This window comes from Argopecten irradians, chromosome 14 (assembly GCF_041381155.1).
Source record: "Argopecten irradians isolate NY chromosome 14, Ai_NY, whole genome shotgun sequence".
Taxonomy (NCBI): domain Eukaryota; kingdom Metazoa; phylum Mollusca; class Bivalvia; order Pectinida; family Pectinidae; genus Argopecten; species Argopecten irradians.
Window position 1 is genome coordinate 23,918,528 of NC_091147.1, and position 25,222 is coordinate 23,943,749.

The 25,222-nt window shown below is 37.1% G+C and overlaps 1 protein-coding gene across 3 annotated transcripts in view; it reads left to right on the top strand.

Annotated features, from left to right (window-relative positions):
- The window catches only part of LOC138307798 (fibronectin type-III domain-containing protein 3A-like), a 127,575-nt gene that overhangs the window by 14,978 nt on the left and 87,375 nt on the right, over positions 1-25,222 (top strand). For all 3 annotated transcript variants that reach the window (XM_069248686.1, XM_069248687.1, XM_069248688.1), the window contains exon 2: positions 8,124-9,241. In XM_069248686.1, coding sequence (XP_069104787.1) covers positions 8,124-9,241 — 1,118 coding nt within the window. The remainder of the gene's footprint in view (positions 1-8,123; positions 9,242-25,222) is intronic.

The following is a 25,222-nucleotide window of genomic DNA, read 5'->3' on the forward strand; positions in this document are numbered from 1 at the left end:
TTAAGGTGTCCAACTTTTGGTCTAGTGATTAAGGTGTCCAAACATTTGGTCTAAGTGATTAAGGTGTCCAACATTTGGTCTAGTGGATTAAGGTGTCCAACATTTGGTCTAGTGATTAAAGGTGTCCAACATTTGGTCTAATGAATTAAGGGTCCAACATTTGGTCTGTGATTAAGGTGGGTGTCCATCATTTGGTCTAGTGATTAAGGTGTCCAACATTTGGGTCTAGTGATATATAGGTGTCCATCATTTGGTCTAGTGATTAAGGTGTCCAAACATTTGGTCCAGGTGATTAAGGTGTCCAACATTTGGTCTAGTGATTAAGGTGTCCAACATTTGGTCTAATGATTAAGGTGCTCCAACATTTGGTCTAATGATATAGGTGTCCAACATTTGGTCTAGTGATTAAGGTGTGTCAAACATTTGGTCCATGATATAGGTGTCCAACATTTGATGTAGTGATTAAGGTGTCCAACATTTGGTCCAAGTTGATTAAGGTGTCCAACATTTGGTCTAGTGATTAAGGTGTCCAACATTTGTTGTAGTGATTAAGGTGTCCAACATTTGGTCCAGTCAGATAAGGTGGTCCAACATTTGGTCTAGTGATTAAGGTGTCCAACATTTGGTGTAGTGATTAAGGTGTCCAACATTTGGTCTAGTGATTAAGGTGTCCAACATTTGGTCTAGTGATTAAGGGTGTCCAACATTTGGTCTAGTGATTAAGGTGTCCAACATTTGGTCTAGTGATATAGGTGTCCAACATTTGGTGTAGTGATTAAGGTGTCCAACATTTGGTGTAGTGATTAAGGTGTCCAACATTTGGTGTAGTGATTAAGGTGTCCAACATTTGGTCCTAGTGATTAAGGTGTCCAACATTTGGTGTAGTGATTAAGGTGTCCAACATTTGGTCTAGTGATTAAGGTGTCCAACATTTGGTCTAGTGATTAAGGTGTCCAACATTTGGTCTAGTGATTAAGGTGTCCAACATTTGGTCTAGTGATTAAGGTGTCCAACATTTGGTCTAGTGATTAAGGTGTCCAACATTTGGTGTAGTGATTAAGGTGTCCAACATTTGGTCTAGTGATTAAGGTGTCCAACATTTGGTCTAGTGATTAAGGTGTCCAACATTTGGTCTAGTGATTAAGGTGTCCAACATTTGGTCTAGTGATTAAGGTGTCCAACATTTGGTCTAGTGATTAAGGTGTCCAACATTTGGTCTAATGATTAAGGTGTCCAACATTTGGTCTAATGATTAAGGTGTCCAACATTTGGTGTAGTGATTAAGGTGTCCAACATTTGGTCCAGTGAGTAAGGTGTCCAACATTTGGTCCAGTGATTAAGGTGTCCAACATTTGGTCTAGTGATTGAGGTGTCCAACATTTGGTCTAGTGATTAAGGTGTCCAACATTTGGTGTAGTGATTTAAGGTGTCCAACATTTGGTCTAGTGATTAAGGTGTCCAACATTTGGTCTAGTGATTAAGGTGTCCAACATTTGGTGTAGTGATTAAGGTGTCCAACATTTGGTGTAGTGATTAAGGTGTCCAACATTTGGTGTAGTGATTAAGGTGTCCAACATTTGGTCTAGTGATTAAGGTGTCCAACATTTGGTGTAGTGATTAAGGTGTCCAACATTTGGTGTAGTGATTAAGGTGTCCAACATTTGGTCTAGTGATTAAGGTGTCCAACATTTGGTCTAGTGATTTAGGTGTGTGACATTTGGTGTAGTGGTTAAGGTGTCCAACATTTGGTCTAGTGATTAAGGTGTCCAACATTTGGTCTAGTGATTAAGGTGTCCAACATTTGGTGTAGTGATTAAGGTGTCCAACATTTGGTCTAGTGATTAAGGTGTCCAACATTTGGTCTAGTGATTAAGGTGTCCAACATTTGGTCTAGTGATTAAGGTGTCCAACATTTGGTCTTGATTAGTGGTTAGTGATTAAGGTGTCCACATTTGGTTATTTGGTTAGGTGATTAAGGTGTCCAACATTTGGTGTAGTGGTTAAGGTGTGTGACATTTGGTGTAGTGTTAAGGTGTCCAACATTTGGTGTTAGTGGTTAAGGTGTGACATTTGGTGTAGTGGTTAAGGTGTGGACATTTGGTGTAGTGGTTAAGGTGTGTGACATTTGGTGTAGTGGTTAAGGGTGTGACATTTGGTGGTGTTAAGGTGTGAGGTGTACTTTGGTATGTTAGGTGGTGACATTGGTTAGTGTAGGTGACATTTGGTGTAGTGGTTAAGGTGTGTGACATTTGGTGTAGTGGTTAAGGTGTGTGACACTTGGTGTAGTGGCTAAGGTGTCCTGACATGCATAAGGTGATTCATGTTTGAATGAATGACATTTGGTGTAGTGGTTAAGGTGTGTGACATGTGTGTTAGGTGTTGACATTTGGTGTAGTGGTTCACTTGTTCTCCATCATTAGTGTTGTTAGCTGTTTGAACATTTGTTGTATTGTGAAAGGACCTTTTGGATTACTTTTTCAGTGTGTTCAATTGGTTAAGGTGTGTGATTTTGTCTGCCTAAAAAATCTAATGCATAAATATTTATGTTTGAGCATTTGGGCAACAATTTTACCAAAAATGTTGTGAAAGTTTTTAAAAAAGTAACATCCATTACTTTAGAATATTTAAATGTTTCACATTTTTTCATCTGTATATTTTCAGAACTAAAATTTTAAATTTGTTTTAGAACTAAAATTTTAAATTTGTCTAGCTTGTAGAAGTGTTGCTTTATTGAGTTTATTGAAAACAGTAGACGCTAATGACGTAAAAGCATTTGTGTACTATTGCTACTATAGGGGTAGGATTGGCTTGCTCTTCCCTAAATGTTCCCATTATATGGAAAGTAATAACCAAAAAAATCTCCCATTAGAATTATTTCAGCATTTATCAATTATCTGGTATAGCAGAATGACTAGTAAATGGACCACAAAACTGATGCTTCACACATACATTTTCCCCAGTTTTGGGTTGGGCCATTTGAGAGAGTATTACAGTAGATATGAATATACAATATACTTGTAGATTTTACACTCATGATATAAGTAATGGTAATTAGGTTTAACGTTACCAGTACAAATTATTCTTTCATTCTATCAACTTTTTTCTGAGCTTATTAATGTCAGAACAATGTCCATATATAAACTATGGGAACTAAGTGATAAGCGATTAGCGCATTGATATTGACATACAAACTTTGTTTATGAAAACAAAACTCATATATTTCTTTAGAATCTTTGTTCAGATGGACTATGGACTGTATCTGATGTTAAATTAACTTCTTTGTACATCCCTGAGATTGATAAAAGTAGCTGCACCTTTAAAATCTGGCGACTATTCTCTAATCAATTTTGGTGGTTGTTTTTTGTGTTTGACAGATTTACCTATACACCCTAGCCTCTCTGATACCTAGACAACCCTTCCTGTACAATTATAGCCAGGTAGCCAGAGTTTAGGAGTTACAAGTCCTGTGTCCGTCATAACACCATCAGTTTGCCTAGATACACATGAATGCAGGCAGAATGTCTTTCTACACTCCTGATGCATAAACCTAAAAAAAGCTTACGTTGTATATGACACATTTTATTAAGATTTTCGTAGGTTAAATTGAAAAGTGAAACAATTTCTGTTCAAAGAGAGAGGAATCCCTATTTAATCAAAACAAATGTTCTTTGTCCATCATAATAAACATGGAGTTATCTTTCACTAGGATGTAAGGTCAAGCTGTTCTCCCTCACTGCCGACCATCTTAATTAGCTCTAGTCTATATTTAAACTTGTAAACAATACACCTAAACACCTTACAGACAGGTAAGTCTTATCTCTCGTGACTCGAGGGGAATTTCGTGATCATCTTGACAAAGTCAACATACACATGTATGCATTATTTCACTGCTTGCAGGTAAATTTTAATTTAATGGATTGTGCTAGAAAGCATTTAAATCACTTCCACAGGTCAGTAGCCTGAGCATGGTAAAAACAAATTCCTCAAGATTTGCTGCCATGGCTAATTAAGTGTAATGTCCAGAGGCAAGGTGCAGTGTGTGTGGGTAGGAGATCAGGTGTAATATAAACTCAGATATTTGTATGTTTTTGTTTGGATTCTTCAAGCCGCATGCCAATAGACTAATACCTCGAGAACTGCAACATAACCAAATAGGTGTTTATAGGTTATATTAGTAGCCAATGACTATATATACATTTATCTCATGACTGGCCCGTCCAGCCATGTCATACGGCCATGTCATAAATATCATAAGACACATGTGTGATAACACTATTATGACGTCACATGTAGTTTTGATGTCATTATCTATACATGACGTTACATGATTGTCTCAGTAGACAGAAACGCCACATCCAAGCCAGATTTCTACTGTTCTATATAGAGACAAAATTTAAAGTTTCACTTATATTTCTATTAGTAACAGTTATGTGATTTATAGAAACTTACACTCTTGACTATATGATATGAAAGTTATCAAACTTGTTAATTAATTTAATATGCCAATTAAATCAAGGTTCATGGCATATCAAGTTATTGAACTTGTTTGATAAATTTCATATCACATAGCAGCTTGTGTAAGATTCTCTCTCTATATATATGGTTTTAGACAGTAGATTACAGGGTCTGACAGTAGACAGTAGATGACAGGGTCTGTGTGACAGCAGACAGGAGATGACAGGGTCTGTGCACGTGTAACAGTAGACAGGATATGACAGGGTCTGTGTGAGAGTACATGGCAGGGTCTGTGTAACACAAGATGACAAGGTCTGTGTCACAGTAGATGACAGGGTCTTTGTGACAGTAGACAGTAGATGACAGGGTCTGTGTGACAGTAGACAGTAGATGACAGGGTCTTTGTGACAGTAGACAGTAGATGACAGGGTCTGTGTGACAGTAGACAGTAGATGACAGGGTCTGTGTGACAGTAGACAGTAGATGACAGGTTCTGTGTGACAGTAGACAGTAGATAACAGGGTCTGTGTGACAGTAGACAGTAGATGACAGGGTCTGTGTGACAGTAGACAGTAGATGACAGGGTCTGTGTGACAGTAGACAGTAGATGCAGGGTCTGTGTGACAGTAGACAGTAGATGCAGGGTCCGTGTGAAGTAGATGACAGGGTCTGTGTGACAGTAGACAGTAGATGACAGGTCTGTGTGACAGTAGACAGTAGATGGCAGGGTCTGTGTGACAGTAGAGTGACAGGGTCTGTGTGACAGTAGATGACAGGGTCTGTGTGACAGTAGATGACAGGGTCTGTGTGACAGTAGACAGTAGATGACAGGGTCTGTGTGACAGTAGACAGTAGATGGCAGGGTCTGTGTGACGCTGTGGACAGTAGACAGTAGATGACAGGGTCTGTGTGACAGTAGACAGTAGATGACAGGGTCTGTGTGACAGTAGACAGTAGATGACAGGGTCTGTGTGACAGTAGACAGTAGATGGCAGGGTCTGTGTGACAGTAGACAGTAGATGACAGGGTCTGTGTGACAGTAGACAGTAGATGGCAGGGTCTGTGTGACAGTAGACAGTAGATGACAGGGTCTGTGTGACAGTAGACAGTAGATGACAGGGTCTGTGTGACAGTAGACAGTAGATGACAGGGTCTGTGTGACAGTAGACAGTAGATGGCAGGGTCTGTGTGACAGTAGACAGTAGATGACAGGGTCTGTGTGACAGTAGACAGTAGATGGCAGGGTCCGTGTGACAGTAGACAGTAGATGACAGGGTCTGTGTGACAGTAGACAGTAGATGACAGGGTCTGTGTGACAGTAGACAGTAGATGACAGGGTCTGTGTGACAGTAGACAGTAGATGACAGGGTCTGTGTGACAGTAGACAGTAGATGACAGGGTCTGTGTGACAGTAGACAGTAGATGACAGGGTCTGTGTGACAGTAGACAGTAGATGACAGGGTCTGTGTGACAGTAGACAGTAGATGACAGGGTCCGTGTGACAGTAGACAGTAGATGACAGGGTCTGTGTGACAGTAGACAGTAGATGACAGGGTCTGTGTGACAGTAGACAGTAGATGACAGGGTCCGTGTGACAGTAGACAGTAGATGACAGGGTCTGTGTGACAGTAGACAGTAGATGACAGGGTCTTGTGTGACAGTAGACAGTAGATGACAGGGTCTGTGTGACAGTAGATGACAGGGTCTGTGTGACAGTAGACAGTAGATGACAGGGTCTGTGTGACAGTAGACAGTAGATGGCAGGGTCTGTGTGACAGTAGACAGTAGATGACAGGGTCTGTGTGACAGTAGACAGTAGATGGCAGGGTCCGTGTGACAGTAGACAGTAGATGACAGGGTCTGTGTGACAGTAGACAGTAGATGGCAGGGTCTGTGTGACAGTAGACAGTAGATGACAGGGTCTGTGTGACAGTAGACAGTAGATGACAGGGTCCGTGTGACAGTAGACAGTAGATGACAGGGTCCGTGTGACAGTAGACAGTAGATGACAGGGTCTGTGTGACAGTAGACAGTAGATGGCAGGGTCCGTGTGACAGTAGACAGTAGATGACAGGGTCTGTGTGACAGTAGACAGTAGATGACAGGGTCTGTGTGACAGTAGACAGTAGATGACAGGGTCCGTGGACAGTAGACAGTAGATGACAGGGTCTTGTGACAGTAGACAGTAGATGACAGGGTCTGTGTGACAGTAGACAGTAGATGACAGGGTCTGTGTGACAGTAGACAGTAGATGACAGGGTCTGTGTGACAGTAGACAGTAGATGACAGGGTCTGTGTGACAGTAGACAGTAGATGACAGGGTCTGTGTGACAGTAGACAGTAGATGACAGGGTCTGTGTGACAGTAGACAGTAGATGACAGGGTCTGTGTGACAGTAGACAGTAGATGGCAGGGTCTGTGTGACAGTAGACAGTAGATGACAGGGTCCGTGTGACAGTAGACAGTAGATGACAGGGTCTGTGTGACAGTAGACAGTAGATGGCAGGGTCCGTGTGACAGTAGACAGTAGATGACAGGGTCTGTGTGACAGTAGACAGTAGATGACAGGGTCTGTGTGACAGTAGACAGTAGATGACAGGGTCTGTGTGACAGTAGACAGTAGATGACAGGGTCCGTGTGACAGTAGACAGTAGATGACAGGGTCTGTGTGACAGTAGACAGTAGATGACAGGGTCTGTGTGACAGTAGACAGTAGATGCAGGGTCTTGTGACGTAGACAGTGACAGGTTGTGTGACAGTAGACAGTAGATGACAGGGTCCGTGTGAAGTAGACAGTAGATGTCAGGGTCTGTGACAGTAGACAGTAGATGACAGGGTCTGTGTGACAGTAGACAGTAGATGGCAGGGTCTGTGTGACAGTAGACAGTAGATGACAGGGTCTGTGTGACAGTAGACAGTAGATGACAGGGTCTGTGTGACAGTAGACAGTAGATGACAGGGTCTGTGTGACAGTAGACAGTAGATGACAGGGTCTGTGTGACAGTAGACAGTAGATGACAGGGTCTGTGTGACAGTAGACAGTAGATGGCAGGGTCCGTGTGACAGTAGACAGTAGATGACAGGGTCTTTGTGACTGTAGACAGTAGATGGGTCCGTGTGAGAGTAGATGACAGGGTCTGTGTGACAGTAGACAGTAGATGGCAGGGTCTTTGTGACAGTAGACAGTAGATAGCAGGGTTTGTGTGACAGGAGGCATTAGATATAATTAATGAGTCAAAAAGGTAATATTAAAAAAAAAAAATCCTGAACATTTAGTAAATTGCATTTAAAAAATGCATTTAAAAAAACATTAAATCACTAAGAATCAATAAATAATGTATTTATTACAACAATTGCATTGGAAAGCACATACTCCGTCGTTTGTACAGTAATTGGAACATATATATGATATATTGTTATAACTGATTAACTTATATCGACTGTTTTAGACTTACTCTGAAAGCAACATGATTGAAAATGAGGGTATACAGCAAAAGTATCAAAGGAAAAAGAAGTCCATAAGTGACTGGAGGGAAAGTGGATTGAGATTAAGTCGTATATAACTATGTCTTCAATGTTGGAGCTCGTGTCTGCAGGACTCTTTTTGATGTACTTGATATGCTTTTTGACATTGGTTGTTTACAAAATCTGTTTCTTTCCAATTTCAGGAGAGTGCTTAAAAGAAACGAGAAGCTAGAGGTCATGGAAAAAGCGAAGATGTCGGAAGCCTCTGAATCTGATGCTAACCAAAACTGTAACCAAGGTATGACCACAACTACATATGAAACACTTAAAGAAAATGGACGTTTATCTCCAAGTGAGATTAAGAATGGCATTCACAGTAACCATGGAGAGCCTGAAGCGGCCAGTGCTGCTTCCGGTGCGGCAGAGGCCACCATGGGTGGTACTGCCCAGACACCTTCCACACCAGTAACGCAGCAGTCCTGTAATCGACACCTAACCCAGACCAGCATTGCGCACACCTCCCCTCTCCCCCCCTCCACAACTGACAGCTTGGCCAATCACAACAGCACAGGTAACCAAAGTGTTGGAGCCATTCTCAGTAAAAATGGCCAAAACGGTGATGTAGAAACGACCACGATCCTCAATGATAACCAAGTCAAGGACGATCGTCACAATGGTGGCGGTGAGATGACCAACGTTGTGAATGACAACGAGAGTGGTGTAATGTCACAAATGAATGAAAGTGGTGACGAGGATAGCACCATGGTTGTAAACAATAATGACAAAAGTGGTGTTACTCCACATGACAGTGAAATGACTACCAAAGCTACAGATAGTGGCTACGATAGTGTTAACGATAACGGCAGTACGGCTCTGGTAAACGACAGTGAGCATAGTAACGGTGACACAACTACTAGTCCGAGTGAGAGTGGTATCAACCACAACGATATTAGCATTAATGCTGACCAAGATCTAGGGGGAACAACCTCAACAGTTTTAGGTGAAGAAGGGGGTGTCAACAATTCAAATACTGTCCTCACTCACAATATTCCTGGGCTTATCAGTAACAGTGTTGCTTCTCTGCACAACACCAATGGTCATGTTACCCTGCCCCACGGAGGTAGTTCCCCAAACAGGTTCTCCCCAAATGGGTCAACGACTCAGGTGTCGCCCCGCGGACCAAGTCCTCACAATCAGAACACATCTGCACCAGGGACCTCCCCGCCAAACCACCAGCACGTTGTCCATGTACATGTTAATTCAGGCGAGACATTCTCCATGCGTGTCGGCGTTATGGGTGACCAGTTCCAGCATATTCAAGGTAGGTCACAATTGCCTCTATGTACAGCAAAACATTTTGAAAATATATGGAATTTTACAATTATTGACTTTTTGTAGGTTAATAAGAGGAATTGTTAACCTTAAGAAGATTATATTTATAATTAGGTTGCCAGTTTTGCAATGTCAACCTCTGAACATGTGTTCATCTCTCTCCTGGTCTAAACAGTCTAATCCAATCAGAAAACAATTCACTCTCCTATAACAATTGAAATTATGATAAAGACAAAAAAGAAAAAAGGGAAAGGAAAATCTGATAAGGAAAATCTGATAATGTCTTGCTGTACCATGCCTTTTACACCAGCTTTACATGCATGCATGCCTTTATAATGTAACATCAATGAATTTATTTTTGTGATGATGTACCTGATATTCATTCATATGATATCTAGTTTAATCATTGACTACATATATATTGGGCTTTGCTTTATAATGAATGATATTGAAACATCATTTATTGATTTGTTTTTTAATTTTTTAAAAGCCTTTCTTGTTAATGATTAATTGAAGCTTCCATCTTTAAAACATTTAAACATAAATTCAAGATGGTGGGTGAAAAGAATGTTCAATATGGCTTTCTCAAAAACAGTGATGAAGGTCAAGAAGCTGAAGTTTCAAGTGGAACCCTTTGTTTGCTAATGTCTACAGATCTGGATATCAGGACATGTATTTCAAATGTTTCTTATAAGTCCTATTGTTTCTAAAGTATACTTTATGTACACAGATATCTCTTGATCTGTTGTACATCAAACTGTAAAGTCATTTTTGCCCTTAACATAATGACAGTGAGTGGGTGTAGGACCTTGATCACCACAGATTAATCACTCCAGGGTGTAGTCCCCAAAACTAAATGAAATGTGTTGTGTACTTTAATAATTTTTACGAAAATATCTGGACATTTTTGTGTATGTCGCTAGTGTAATATAACCTGGAGTGGTTTTCATTGGCTGTTCTAGATCTGGACAGGAAGTTCATCAGACGAACTTAGGAACATAATGGCTGCATGCCTCTGTTTGATTTTTGCACCACATTTTGATATTGACAATTCTTCTAAATGAAGGTGTTGCAGTTATATGATAAAATGTATCTTGACTTTGTGTTCATTTCATACAGAAAATTTTATGAAACTCATCACAAAGTTTTCATGTGTGCTTGCCAGTTAAGACTGGCAAATTAAAAAAAAATCATCTAAGAATTGTTTCAAAATCTCATATGAAATAAGCATTATAATATGCATACATATGGTTCTACATGTAATTAGTGTTGGTTTCATGTACTTCACAAAGAAAACATATGCTGAACTGGAGAATTACAACCACACATTAGAAATATATATTACATATTATATAGACGTTTATCATAAATAGACGTTTACATCTTCTGATCCCTTTATGGCAGGCAGTAAACAAAGCTATGTTTGGATGATACTGACATGTATATAATCAGTGTTTGGATCGTTAATTGGTGTTCTTAGGTTCTGGAATTCCCTTTTAGACCAAGCATCATGAATGTAATATATTCCAACTCATCTTATTCTTAGATCAGACCCCATTCACCCCTGAAATTTCATAATGGGCAGTTCAAGTTCTTCAAATAGAAGAGTCCAAATGTGTCTTTTTAGGGGTGAATGAATTAATTATGAAAATATTAAAGCATGAAAATGAAACATTTGTGTTTTATGTAAAAACATACTAGTTGAAGTGAAGGTTTTTTTCTTCAGTCATGTTCTTATACCTAGCATAAAGGGTCTATATAGCCAAGTGGTCTTTATACACAGGTTAAATGGTGTTGCTGGGGCCGTGGTGGCTGAGTGGTTAAGATATTACCACAAGCCCTCCACCTCTTGGATACGGGTTTGAATCCCATGTTGGGCAGTTGCCAGGTACTGACTGCTAGTCAGTGGTTTTTCTCCAGGTACTCCGGTTTTCCTCCACCAACAAATTAAACCTGGCACGTCCTTACATGACCCTGGCTGTTAAAGGACGTTAAACTAATAAAACCAAAAATGGTGTTGAAATTAGCCATTCGTGTCCTCAGCCAAGTGGTTTTATTATTAAGTTGGTTATTCTATACAGAAGTGAACACTTAGTATGAAGGCAGTTTTACTCTACTTCACATAACTCAGTAATGTAGGCTCTTTAATGTGGCTGCGACATGTTTCAATCTATCGAGTATTTGGATGTGTAGGAAGCTGCTTCCTGTTGCGATTTCACTGAGAGCCAATCCTCTTATATCAATATAGATTCTTCAATGAATTTAAGTCCTTTTGTTATGGCATTTCGAAATAAAATAGGAGAAAAATCAATGAAATTCCTCTAATTTGGCCCAAGCTTTATCAATAAATGCCAAATGTGTACTAGGTATGTCAGCTTTAAGAATTGACTATATAAGATTGGAGGATGTCGACGTCTATGACACAAATCAATATTTCTCTATTGATATATCATGTCTGTGTATTTTGTAATCTAAACTGACCATATTTAGAACACAGATAACAAATCAAGTACATAAATCTTAATTGGGCTATCCCTTGGAAAATAATTAATAATATTCTGAAGAAGCCCAAGTTGTTGCAATCATTATACTTTAAGGCTATACGTACTGCATAATCAACTTGGATTGAAAATTATAATTATATTGTGATTGCAAATATACATATATTTGTTTGTTTTGTACCATATTTGACCCACCCTTTTACAGGCCCAGGCATAAAGACCGAAACTACACAAAAACTGTATAGATTTGCAATAATTTCGTCTTATCAGCACCTTCTAAAAAAAATTTCAAATTTTTAAACATCCTGGGCGCTTATTTGGTCGAATACGATATGTCTTATCAAAAGCTACCTACATTAATTAGGACAACACATTATGTTCTGGTGGTTCCATACCGAATGATGTCCAGTCCTAATTAAATATATTTTGTCCTCTAATTAAACGTTAATGATATATCTAGAGTATGGTAGAATGCATATATGTGAAAGCTAGATCTTTAAAGACCCGACCACACCAACACGCAGAAGCATCATCTCGAAATAAGTATGTTGAATAACCATTGTAATCAATTCATTATTTTTATCTATAGATAGACATATATGGTTATATTGTATCCTTTATCAGATAAAAATTTGTCTTTCTGAATTGTTATACGTCTATATATGTGGTGTGATGTTCATATTGGTTGTAAAAAAAGTCATACATGTTGAAATGAATGTGAGTATCCTTTCTGGTCGAGCAAGATGATTTATTAAAGGAACTTGATGATGAGGTTGAAGAACGCCAGACCCTCCCCCGCATTTCTCACTGCTGTATCCATCCTTTTCTGTCTGTTGACATTTTGCCCTGAGAAATTGGCTGACGTTGCATGACTATGTATCGGTGGGCTTTTGTAGGCTCAGAGGAAAAGTAATTTAATATATAGCCTATGGAAGGTTTGACATTGAGAACAATTTTCTCATGAACCTCCTTCACGATCAGTAGAGTGACGGGGAGAAAAACTCATGGCATTGACATATTCCATGCGAGCAGGAGTTGGCTGTTGCATTTTAAAACATGATTTTCAAATGTTCACATTTTGTGTTTAAGTTGGCTTGGTGAATTTTGTAAGTAGAACAGGAAATGGAAGTGACTTTTTCATCCTTTTTCATCCTTTTCCATTTGGCTTGATGAATGTTTGTTAAAAAATACATTCCTATTCATAGTCGATATGTAACATAATGGTAATATGTTCCCTGACATTTCCGTCCAAACTGTAAACTTTCCAAACTATCGGCATCCGGATTATCAAGGGTCGACTGTAGATGTATATATCTATCCTTAAAAATTATTATGTATATATACTTGTATATTATTTATTACTTATAATATTATATGATTTAATATCATTTCTTACTTGTATGATAAGATTACATAATATGGTCAGTCAGGAAAATTTGTAATCCAGACAACTTAGGTTGGGATTAAGGTGTCCGAAATTTCGAGGGTTCACTATATTGCTAGTAGTTGGAAAATTGTCCGGCTATCAGCAGTTTAATGTGGAAAGAATTATAAAGTTCTACACATAAAAGACAAATAATAACAACAATCACATAAGAATGAGATGTTATGTTAATAAAAAATTAAGATTAAAAATATTTTTGATATTTCAATCTTAATTTACAATGTTTGTAAAATTTTATTATTTTTTTCAGCTCATATTTCTTAGTTATTTCTGAAACTATAATTGAATAGTTTGTTTCTGAGATAAAAAAAATCAAAATAACTGTATTTTATGAGCTATATTATGATAAAAGGAAATTTTGGCATATGAAACAGATTTTATTAAAAAAAAATTTTTTTTTTGATGATGTGATGTATAAGTTACTAATATAGAAAATTGATTTAGAATTTAGGAGTGTCTCGTTAGCTTTTCTTGTGACAACGGGTATTTGTCTTCCATTTCCTTGACAACAAATGTGTCAGAATTTGTTTACGTCATCTCTTTGCCTTGCCTGATATTGTCATTGTTAACTGTACTGAAGTGCAGTATCAGCGCCCAACAATCAATAAGCAGCTCCTCGCTCCGTCCCACTATATATCTCAGTACAATCACGCCCTGTGTCTTCCCACCATGTCTGTGTGTGCGAGGACAGCCGCCATTCCTTTGTCACATGGTCATTTCCCCCGAGGTTTAATTTAGGTGTCTGGATCATAGACCCTCTTGTAGCCTATGTTGATTTGTGTTCTCAATATCTGTGTAAGTAGTTGGTCTGCATCACAAACATGCTTGTCCCTCTGTGATTATGGCCAGACCTTGAGGCTGGTGTGTCTAGATACATTTGTGTACCTTGTTTTTTTGACCATTTTGCACTCTTTGCTCCTTTACCTGGCTGTTTTGACTGCACATGTACATATATTTGTGTCTCAAGGTCATACTTACATAGGTTTGGGGTGTTAGAAGAGATTCAGAGGTCAATTATAGGGCTCCCTTCCCCTTTGGTCATAGGTGATGTTGTGATGTAGAGAACGTATAAGAAGCATTCACCACTGCGTGTATTCACTTCTCATCAGAGCTCCACTATGTCCATTTCAGAAGGACTCGATCAATGCATTGAAGTAGGTAATTATTATTGAGCTGTTCGTGATAGCCTATAAGAAATCTTTGGACACCACTAACGAATTAGCTGTGTCAAGTTACCACTAAGCTTTTACATGGGTAAATATAGTGGCCCTGGTCTCCCAATGGTCACAGACAAAAATCAACGTTGTAAAGTTAGTAAACGTATGTAACTGCTGCAATTTCTGCTTCTATGGTACAGCAAAGCTATAGAGGATGATATATAAGGATTATTATATACCCATGTCTTTTATATTCACTTATCTGCATGCAGTCCTGTTCTGCCTGGCATTGTCTAGATTTCATATTATGGTTGAAAACTTGAATAGGGATCCAATGTTTAAAGACATTTCTCTACTTCAAATACCACTTGTCTTAGATTTTCCGTCAGTTTCTTAAATATTTAGATTTCATGTCTGATAGGTTTTATATAATGAATGCAGTTTGATGTCTGCTTTAAAACGCTTAATATATGTGCAGCATTTGCAGTACAGATGTGGTATTTTGTTTTTTAGAATTTTATGGGAAACTATTTTAAATATTATTGTTGAACCTGTTAAGATACAGAAATAAACAAAATTCAGAAGTGGTTGTTTCAAAAGAGTACCTGGGCGGTAGTTGATGGGTGGTTTACCTGTTGTATGTGTATTGTGAGGGGATGGAGTTGTATGTTTCATTATGATAGCACTGTAATGTTTTTGCATATTACAGAGTTACCTCCCTTGCAGAAGGTATCCATGGTAATGTAATTATTTTGTAAGTGAAAATCATATTGTGTTCTCTGAAATATATGACATTACACTCACAAACACATGACGTCACTATCAATACCTACCCACAAGGGCAGATAGCTCTGTAATATGAACATTCAGAATGATATTAACACCATGACATGTAGATTTCTCTGATCAGAAGGTAATATTTTCTCACCACATGTAACCATCTAACACGGCTACATCACTCACAAAGACCAGCCTGTCCTTGAATGACCTTTATACTTCACAGGTAAACCTCATACATCACAGCAATACACTGCCTCATAGCACTTAAACAAATATTCTGTGAAATTTCATCGCACTCTAAATTCACAAATATAGCAATGAAAACCAACCCCAGAATGCCCTATATGGATTGTTGATTAATGAATCGCTGATGCTAGCTGCAGGGTGACAGATAGGCTGTTTATGCATCTAAACTCACTGAATATTTTCCATTTTAAATCTGGAAAATGACATACAAATATAATGGGGAAGATTAGAGAAGAATTGATTTCCTGGCTCCCCGGAGGGTCAAACAGCTGGGGCGTAACATATGTTCTGCCAGCTAAGTTACGGACAGGTTTGGTCTGGTTCGCTTGTGTTTTTATCAAGTCATTTAGGGACATGCAATTCAGATTATGTTGGTGTAGGGCAGTCAGAGTGCAGTGAATTCTCAATAACCCGGACACTTTGGTCCCAGCCAAAACCATCCGGATTGTAAATTTTCTGGACGGTAGTATGCCGTTTACTGAGTCAACCAAATATGTTTCCTGATAGTTATTTCCAGTTTGGGAGTTTTTCCGACTATTGGTGTCCGGATTTTCACCAGACCACTTTAGTGATTGTTATATATTGTTTTTGTAAGCATTATGTCCCATTTTTCTGATAGAAAGGGCTATTTTCACCTCAAAACACTATGACATAAAAATCAATATCTATCTGCAAGGGAGATAACTCTGTATTGTACACAAGACAGAATTGATGTAATGTACGTCACTCCTGTTTTTATTGACTGCATGTCTTAACTTACTGCTAAAGTTATCTGTAACACAACATTGAATCAGTCGGCTCAAGATTTAGAAATTTTTTCACAGTATACAGAAGCATATTGGTGATTGAAAATAAATTGAAACACATTCATTGACATAGATTTGCCGATTGATCAATTGGAATATGTCCAGATCTCTTAGTCAGCATTGACGCTGAAGCAAGGCACTGTCGTATATTTATATCTATAGTAACCGCAACAATAGTCGGAAGGAGACTAATTGGCATAAAATCAATGCTGAGCTAAAATCCAGGACGCATTATTGAAGGTGATCAAGGATTATTGTATATGGTACGGTCTGACTGGTCGAACACATGGCGGAGGCTTCTCCCCAATACATTTGTCGTCTCCATTACAAATTACCAGTGTCCTATCGGAGACCTTTAATCATCTGTCAGTACAGGGTCTCCTTTATGTAGACGGAGAAATTAGAAATCTACAATCCATCAGATATTTTCTGTACAAAGCTTCTAGGATTATAGAAGATATATAGAGGTTTTTGAAAAGCCTTGAATTTTGTTTGATGATTAATTTTGTTTCAATTTGCTTTTGTCTTATAAATTTGAACGAATGCTTTAAAATGTTATATATAGACTCAAAATGGAAGTTTTATAATATCATGGCAGGACATATAAAAGCTAGGTCATGAAATAAAATTTTTAGTTTTTTTTTTTCAAGTCGTTATTTCACTCAATTAAAGAAGTGACCAATTATTCTTTTCTTATTTTCTAAGATATTATAAACATATATTACAAAAGCAATGGAAAACTTATTCATGTCTTGTCTCTTTAAAAGTCGAGACTACATGAAAATGAACTAAAGCATGGCCAGTATTCTATATATATATGTATATACAGTCTTTGTTCTGAAGGCCAGAGTAAAGCCTCAAGAGGGTTCTATTTTTGACCTATGATTCAAGAAAGCAGAACACTTGAAATGCCAAACCAATATCTATCATCTCCAAATCATCTTGACGGTTCTTTGTTCTAAGATTTATCTGTGCTTTTTCTTGAAGGTGTCTGGTTGATTTAAAAGACCGACCTGGTTTATTGTTTTTGCTTATAGATTAATTATCGATGTATGGTAAGTAAGTACTACTGACCAATCCATCACTTTAATTTGACTCACCTTTACTGAAGTCATTAATGAATATCTCATAAATAAGGTGATCAGCTATTGGCCTATTTCAGACAACATGCATATAATGTCTAGAGAAATAATATCACAACTGGAAAATTTTGACCATTAGTGTATTGATTTGTGATTATTTATTATCCTTAAACCAAGCTCTGGATGAATGATCTGACTTTAGATGGGTTTTTGTTGAATTATGCATATCTAAATTAGCAACATCTTTTTTGGATAAATCTGCCTGCAAGATTCAATAATTTTCTGCTATGATGCTATCTAGCATCAGCAAATACTTGTGTTATTACACAAAGAGGACCTAGGAGAACAATTACTATTTGCCTGAGTAGACATAAAGTAATTGGTTTCGATAGTTATGACGTCATCGGGACATGTGGTTAGGGCTTTCATATCAACTTAATCATCTTCAACACTGGCAGTTTTTCTGCCCTGCAAACATAGACGTTGTCTTCACAAACCTAATCTGTACTCTTTTTGACATAAAAATATCGTCATTTGACATCAATACAGGTAAAGATGGATTCCTTAAGGCAAAATTGCTTTTGTTTAATTAGTTGTCTCTTTTAAATAGATGTAAAATGGAGTTGTCTGTTCAAAGGACAAGAGTTGTATTAATAGAAAAGCTAATCAAATACCAGCATCACAGTAACATATATATAGACCTTATAAACTTGGTCCCAGCCTCATTTACTTGGCCGGCTAGGTATTTGATGTAAATTAATGGCTTTCACATCTATCAATTAATGATTTTCATAGCTGTAAATTAATGGTTTGGACTTAAGGAATATTCTTAAGTTTGTTCATGCAGTTCAATCATGCATATTATGTAAACGTATAGTCATTAATATCTCTTGTTGTCTGAATCTTTCACAAAATTGTCATGTTGAGATGCAGAAAATGTTTTTTCGGATCTTTAAGACTTGATTTAGCCTTATATCAATTTTGCAAGATTCTAATCAACCTCCAAGCTGCTCAGCAATTTTGTAGGTCAATTTACCTATATTGTAAGAGAGTGTGGAATTTTCACAAAATTATTCGCTAGTAGTTTGAATTTTACATATTATATGTACATAGTTGTTCTCTCCTTCTTTCCTATATTTCGTAATATTTCAAGGTATTTCGTCACATCAGATAAAAACCTTAAATAAACACAAAATCTAAAGTTCAAAATCTTGTTTATTTTGATCTGCTGCTATCTTCCACCTTCTGACCTAATCGTAATTTCTTCTTCCTCTACAGCACTACACTGATTTGCCTATAGCTATCTAGCCTTCCACTCCTCAACATCCATTAACTTTCCATATTCACATTCACATTCCCAGTTTCTAACCTCTCCCATTGACTTTCCCAGAATTCCTGGTTTTTCCGATTCAGAACTTTGTCTCCCAGTGCTCCATGTAAACCATTCCTATCTCTACTTCATAAACCTCCTTTGAAAATGTCATCTGGTTCCTGCATCTCCCTTCAACAATATATTGGTTATGTCTTGTTCAATGTAACAGGTAATTAGTGTGTAAAAACCAGAAACATAATATTGATCCTGTTTTCATCGCCCTGCATGCACAACGCTAATTGATCTGTATGCTAATCAGAGCCAGGGAGAGACTGAACAGTTTTGAAGTTTGGCTGTATGTTTATTTTTCCTAATGATATGTTTACATTCTTGCACTGGATCCGGCAGTGATATAGTCATAACTTCTACTAAAAGCGGCAGCCAAGTCTCTATTACATGGTTACAAGCCTCTCAACATTTTTGCTGGGTTTTCATTTCGTTCACAAAGACGTAGGTCAACAGCATGATTACTAGCACATGTTTCCTCCTGGAGCACACAAGCAAAGTCTTCAGAATTTATTCTTTTTAATTCATTTTATTGTTTTCCATTTCCCTGTATGCTGTTATGCTGAGAATAGTTATTTTGCAACAGGTGCCTATACAGCTACTCTAGTTAATATATAAAGCGACAGAGAAATTACAGAGTTGAAAACCCCTGTTGGTATAAATTACTGTGGACACAAGGAAAAAAAAGACAAAATTTTGTTTGGTTTATTTAGTTTAACAGCCTATTAAAACTCAGGGTCATTTATAAGGCCATACCAGGTTTATTACTTGAAGAAAACTGGAGTACCTGGAGAAAAGCCACCCCCTAGAATTCAGTACCTGTCAACTGCCTCGCACGGGATTTGAACCCGCAACCCAGAGGTGGAGAGGATGTGGTACAATAGGTCCACGCGCCTCTTAACCACTTGGCCACCGCGACCTCTAAAAGGCAAAATGTGAACAGATAGCAATATGTTCAATAATTTTGATTACCTCATCAAAACATGAAATTATGGATGCAATTTTAATAACATATGATTATGACATTATCGATTAGTTGTTAAATTACCATACAGGAAACTTCCCAGCTAGCATTTGCTGTGATTGGTCGCTTACACATAAAAGCAGTGCTGTGATTGGCTGTTCCTGGGGTTTAAAATTGGAGTATAATTATTATTTTGATCAAACCTCATCCAAAATTCATACTCTTCAGGAGATTGCTTATAGCTCTGATTTTGAATTGTGCCCCTAGATTAATTTCAGTTCTGGCAAGGACATAGTTTTATAACCTTGGTTTTAGTAGAATGAACAAAAGATAAAAAGAACAAATAAAATGTATATCTTTTTTTTGTTTTGATTAAATTGATTCTTTTTAAAATTGTCACTGTAGCATTGAGATAATCATTAGAATGAAACTATCTGGGTTGCTATATATATATGTGTACAAGGGAGAAATAATCTAATATTTTAAGATACAAGTTTAGTAACTGATTATTCTAAGCAAAACTTGATGTCATATGGCATCCTCTGTTGATTTGTTTTATAGTTGTTGAAGCTAGATGTTTTGAGAATGCAGAGTTTTGAAATCATGATTCTATGATAGCTGACCTTTATTGACCTTTGGGGAAAAAACCCATCAATATGATATCATACTTTGCCTTTATAAGCTCATCACGAATTACTTTATGAGTGATAGAATGTTGTGTGAACTTCAATGTGGGTCAAGGGTCATTCAGGGTCAAACTGATCCTATGTAGCTGTAAGGAAGTACAATATCTAAGCCATATATACATAACTCTTCAAATGTGGGTCATCAGACCTTAGATTTATGATCTTTCTGAACTGGTATCTCAAAATACTTCCCAGGCTCTCAAAGATCAGTATAGGTCTGCAAGGAAGAAGACATTCTATTAAAATGCATGAGAATTATATATATATATATTTTTTTAATTTTATGTGATGTTTGATGATTATATATCAATATATATGTACTGTAGGTGTTTCAATTTCCGTAGTTCACCAGGAAATTTAATCTTTTAAAGAAACAGGTTCACTTTACAAACAGTCAAATTTAAACATTTGTATGAACTTGTGTTTGATCTTAAGTATATCTAAATCACTGTGTGTTTTATGCGACTAATAATGTTGATATTATAGTTTTTATATGAAATTTTATCCAACATCAGTCTCTACATATTTTAGTGATTAATCTTCGACTTACAAACTGATAGGATCAGGCTAGGTATAGGGTTGCCTTACTGCGTCCCTTCAGACTGAAATTGAATGCCTTCATATGCTGATAAGATTAATAATGGGCTTTTTGAGTTCGTACACCTTTCACTTTAGATGGTAAAGATACAAAGTCTGGAAATCTGAATGAATTTAATTCTTAATTTCCAAATGGAATTTTTGTGGGGATTAAGCCTCCATATCAGATCCTGTTATATTTGGCTTATAACCAATACACTTGAGAACAGGAAAACTTTTAGAAGATATTAGAATTATCTCCCTTTAAATATGAAATTCATCATAAGTGAAGGAGATCTAAGAGTAGAAGAGTAATCTTACACTAAGTATCAAAGCCAGGTCAGGGAAAGGTTTCTTATAACATTTGACCTTGAAAATATATAAACAGAAAAATATTTAGTGATCACAATATTTTTGAGAGTTGATTAAGCCTGTTGATCATTAAAAAAAAACCATTTTTTTTCCTTTTTTTTAAAACATTAATTTTGTTGTTTCATTTTACAATAAATAACCAGCAAGGTTTTAAATGAATGTAAAAAGTCAAGTTTTAAATAAAATATGTTCAATTTTGTTTTGATGTATATTTTATCCTTACTTTATTAGTCTCCATAGTTCAATGGTATGCTACTATTGAGATATAGAGTAAACATTGATTTGTTTGCTTTTAAACATGTTTTAGACCGAAAAGATCACCTGATATCCTATACTTGTAGAGGTTTATAAATAAGCTGTAGGTATAGATAATTATAGAATGAAATTGACCAGTTAGCATGTGTCCAAGTTTCTATGGCGATGATTTTTTATCCTGGATAATGCTTCCCTGTACTGTAACTAGAAAAAAACTTATAGGGCCCTACAGAAAGACTTCAAACACAGCGGGTTTTAATTTAGAGGTCAACAACCAGAAGGTTATAAAAAATTTGAAGTTGCAGATGAGGAAATTGGATAATTTGCTAAGTAGTAAAACTTGGCTGCTTAGCTCCTGTTTTATGTATGAAGTCTAGTCATCTTAAACAGCGGTCGTTCTATTGTAAGGTATATGTTGCAATTGTGAACAAAAAGATTTCTGAAAGAAAAAAATAATGCTTATAAGAATTTTTTAATTAGAGACTATTAAGTGCTTATGTAATCATTTTGGTATATGTATAAAGAGGATGTTTCTAAACAGCCAACAAAGTTTACTCTCACTTTATCATAGTTTTAATAGATTAGCTATTCTTGATAATCTTGTTTTAAGAAGATTAAAGTAAGATTGTGTGAAGCTCTATGAAGATTCATAATAAAATGATTGTTTTATTTAGTTGATTAAACCAGTACATTTGTTTTCTATGATTGGAATTGATGAAGTTGGAGAGATGTTTTAGCAAGACCATTTCTCAGCTTTGTTAAATTTATCAATCTACTATGGTTACCCACATGATTGGGTGATCATTTTCAGGTGATAACTTCTAACGAAATGTTTGTTTGTCTTTCAACTTTACCAACCAATAACAAATTTGTGTATAATTAGTTTTCATTAATTAAGTATACAGCAATAGTGAAGTATCTTTGGGTTAACTTTTGCTACTTTATTTTAGTAATTAGCTGTTATGATGACAAACGGCCAAGGACATGACTAATGGCTTTATAATAAAGGGTTTCGAGATCCCAAAACAACGTGGATAAAGTACTATTTACCATCGATTAGTCCCATCATCCGGTGATTATGACGTCATCATTTGACGCGAGTTTCTTAATGTCATAATCACCGGAAGGTGGGACTAATCGACGGTAAATTGTACTTTACCCATGTCTTTCTGGGATCTCGAAACCCCCGTATTGGTTGAGGTTGCTGACATTCTATTCCCTTAGCCCTTCACTTCTAGGTTATAGTGGAGGTATCCTTGCATAGTCTACCTCAGAGGATGTCTTGTAGATCTTACACCATTGAGTCACTGTGACTAAATGGGTTTAGGTTTTGAGTTTTATTAGTTAAACGTCCTATTAACAGCCAGAGTCATGTAAGGACGTGCCAGGTTTGTTGGTGGAGGAAAGCCGGCGTTACCTGGCAAATTCCCCACATGGATTTCGAACTTTCGGACCAGAGGTGGAGGGTCTAGACATCTTATACCCTTGGCCACTGCCTCCTGCTCCCCCCCCCTACCACCCTGTGATCAAATGGTCAAGTTGTGTTCAGTTTCTATTGCACTTTATTTGTCCACCACTGAGTTGCAGTGGCTGTTTGGGTTAAGGTGTCTAACTCTCCACCCATACATCCTTCACCTTTTGCTCATGGTGTTCAAATGAATACCACTACCTCATGATATCCAGGTAACTGTGGTTGTGAGAGGCTAAGGTGTCTTAGATTATCTACCACAAGTCCACAAGCTGCAGCAGAAATTTTTTTATCTCGATTCCAGTAGTAAATGCATGTGTTAGAATGAGACATGCTTTTTAGGAGGTTTTGTCTTCTCCCACCTCCTATGCCGTCTGACTTCACCCCCTCCCTCCAGTCTACAGACCTGATATCTATTAAGCATGTACTCTTGTTTGGAGTTTAAGTGAATAATTAGCTGGGTTTGGCCTGCCCTGAGAGGGAGCTGCTGTATGTCCCTGTATCCCAGTGTGGGATCCCCCGTCTTGGGTGGGCTGGCCACCACCTTACAACAATAGCTCAACCACTCCACCGAAATCCTTTAATGCCAAAAGTCTGGCCATATCCAATCACGTAAACCCACCTTCCCAGAACTGCAGATAAAACGCTGGCATGAAAATAGACTTTTCCATGTTTTTTTACCTGTACTTAAACTTTGCAAAAAAGTTTTAGCATCTTTAATTGTAGAGTCAATGACTGCTCCATATGTATTACACATTTGCTGATAGGCTTTGATTATGATCTGATGTTAACTTTGCCAAATCGTGTGCTAATTAAGATGTTTAAAAATCAAGAGTTTAATTGTCAGTTTTGACAGCACGTGTAAACTTTATATGAAGGCAGGAATTTAAACTTGCAAATTGTTATTAAGTGCGTTTTTGTTTCATTTAGATGTTTAATTTAGAAATCTTATTTGGAACGGAATCAAGAATAATATATGGCAGAAAGAAACTATCAAAAATGATTTATTCCTATTTTCAAATAAAAAGATGTTTGATAATTTAATAAGGAATAATTCAATACAAGAAGCGTAAAAATTTTAATGAATTTCAAATTTACTTTGACACGGTAGACTGACAGTTATTGCCACTTTCACAGTTAGGAGTTGGAATTTATCAAAAAACGTTTCTGAGATACATATATACGTGCCAGAATTATTGCTGGGGCTGATACTCCACAGAGAAGAATCAGTTTATGTTTCAATTTGATAAATGTAAAATTGTAATTATGTTGTACCTTTCTGAGTAGTTGTTATCTGAATTGGATTTTATATTCACGTGCAGGCATTCCAATTGTAGAGAATTGATAATAGCAGTAAAGAGCTCCACTTAAGTTTTTGAACTTTGTTTGTTCGAACATGTGTTAAGTCAAAGCCCTATATTGTAAAATGGAAACTTTTATACTGGTGCTATTTGATGATTGATAAGTAGGATGAAAAAATGAATTCATATCAACCAAAAAGTTTTGGGGGACTTAATATAATCTTTCACCACTTTTGCGTGATAGAGGCAGGAGAAATTCAACCCGAGGGCACTAAGATTCTTAAGTTGTCTAAAACAAGACTTCCCCCGAATGTTTGCTAGGGTTATGAAAGAGTCTAATCCCTTGGGTTGAGACCTCTTGTAACACCCCATAGAGGGTGAATAACTCTTTTTCTTTCATATCTACATGTGTAATACTGGCTGGTCTAGGGCAATACACTCCTGTCGCCTGATGCTCTATTGCATGGCTACCCATGCAATAAAGCCTCGTGACGTCACTGCGTCAACAAAATTACTATTTCCTTGGTAAACATTTTGAGCATTTTTTTCAAAAACTTGCCTCGGCAAGCCTCAGGTTTTACTACATTTTGTGACCCATGGATAGAATATCCCTATCCTTCATATCCACATATGAAAGAGTCTTATATTCTGCTACCATAACGTGACCATATTGATATCTAATGCTGACGTGTCACCAATGCAAGCAAGGATGACTAAATTGGCGCTCCATTTTGTGTGACGTCATTGTGTTGTTGTCATGACGGCATGATATTGTTGCAGCAACATCCCAATATTTTTGTGTCATAGCATTGTTGAGGATATGCATATAAAAATATGAGAAGATCTTCCACATTGTGGATTCTCTACCCAGTGTAAGAGAAAGTCTTACATGTTTACACTATGTTTCCTTCTAAAAGATATACAAATCTTGCACATAGTATATAGTGCTATGTC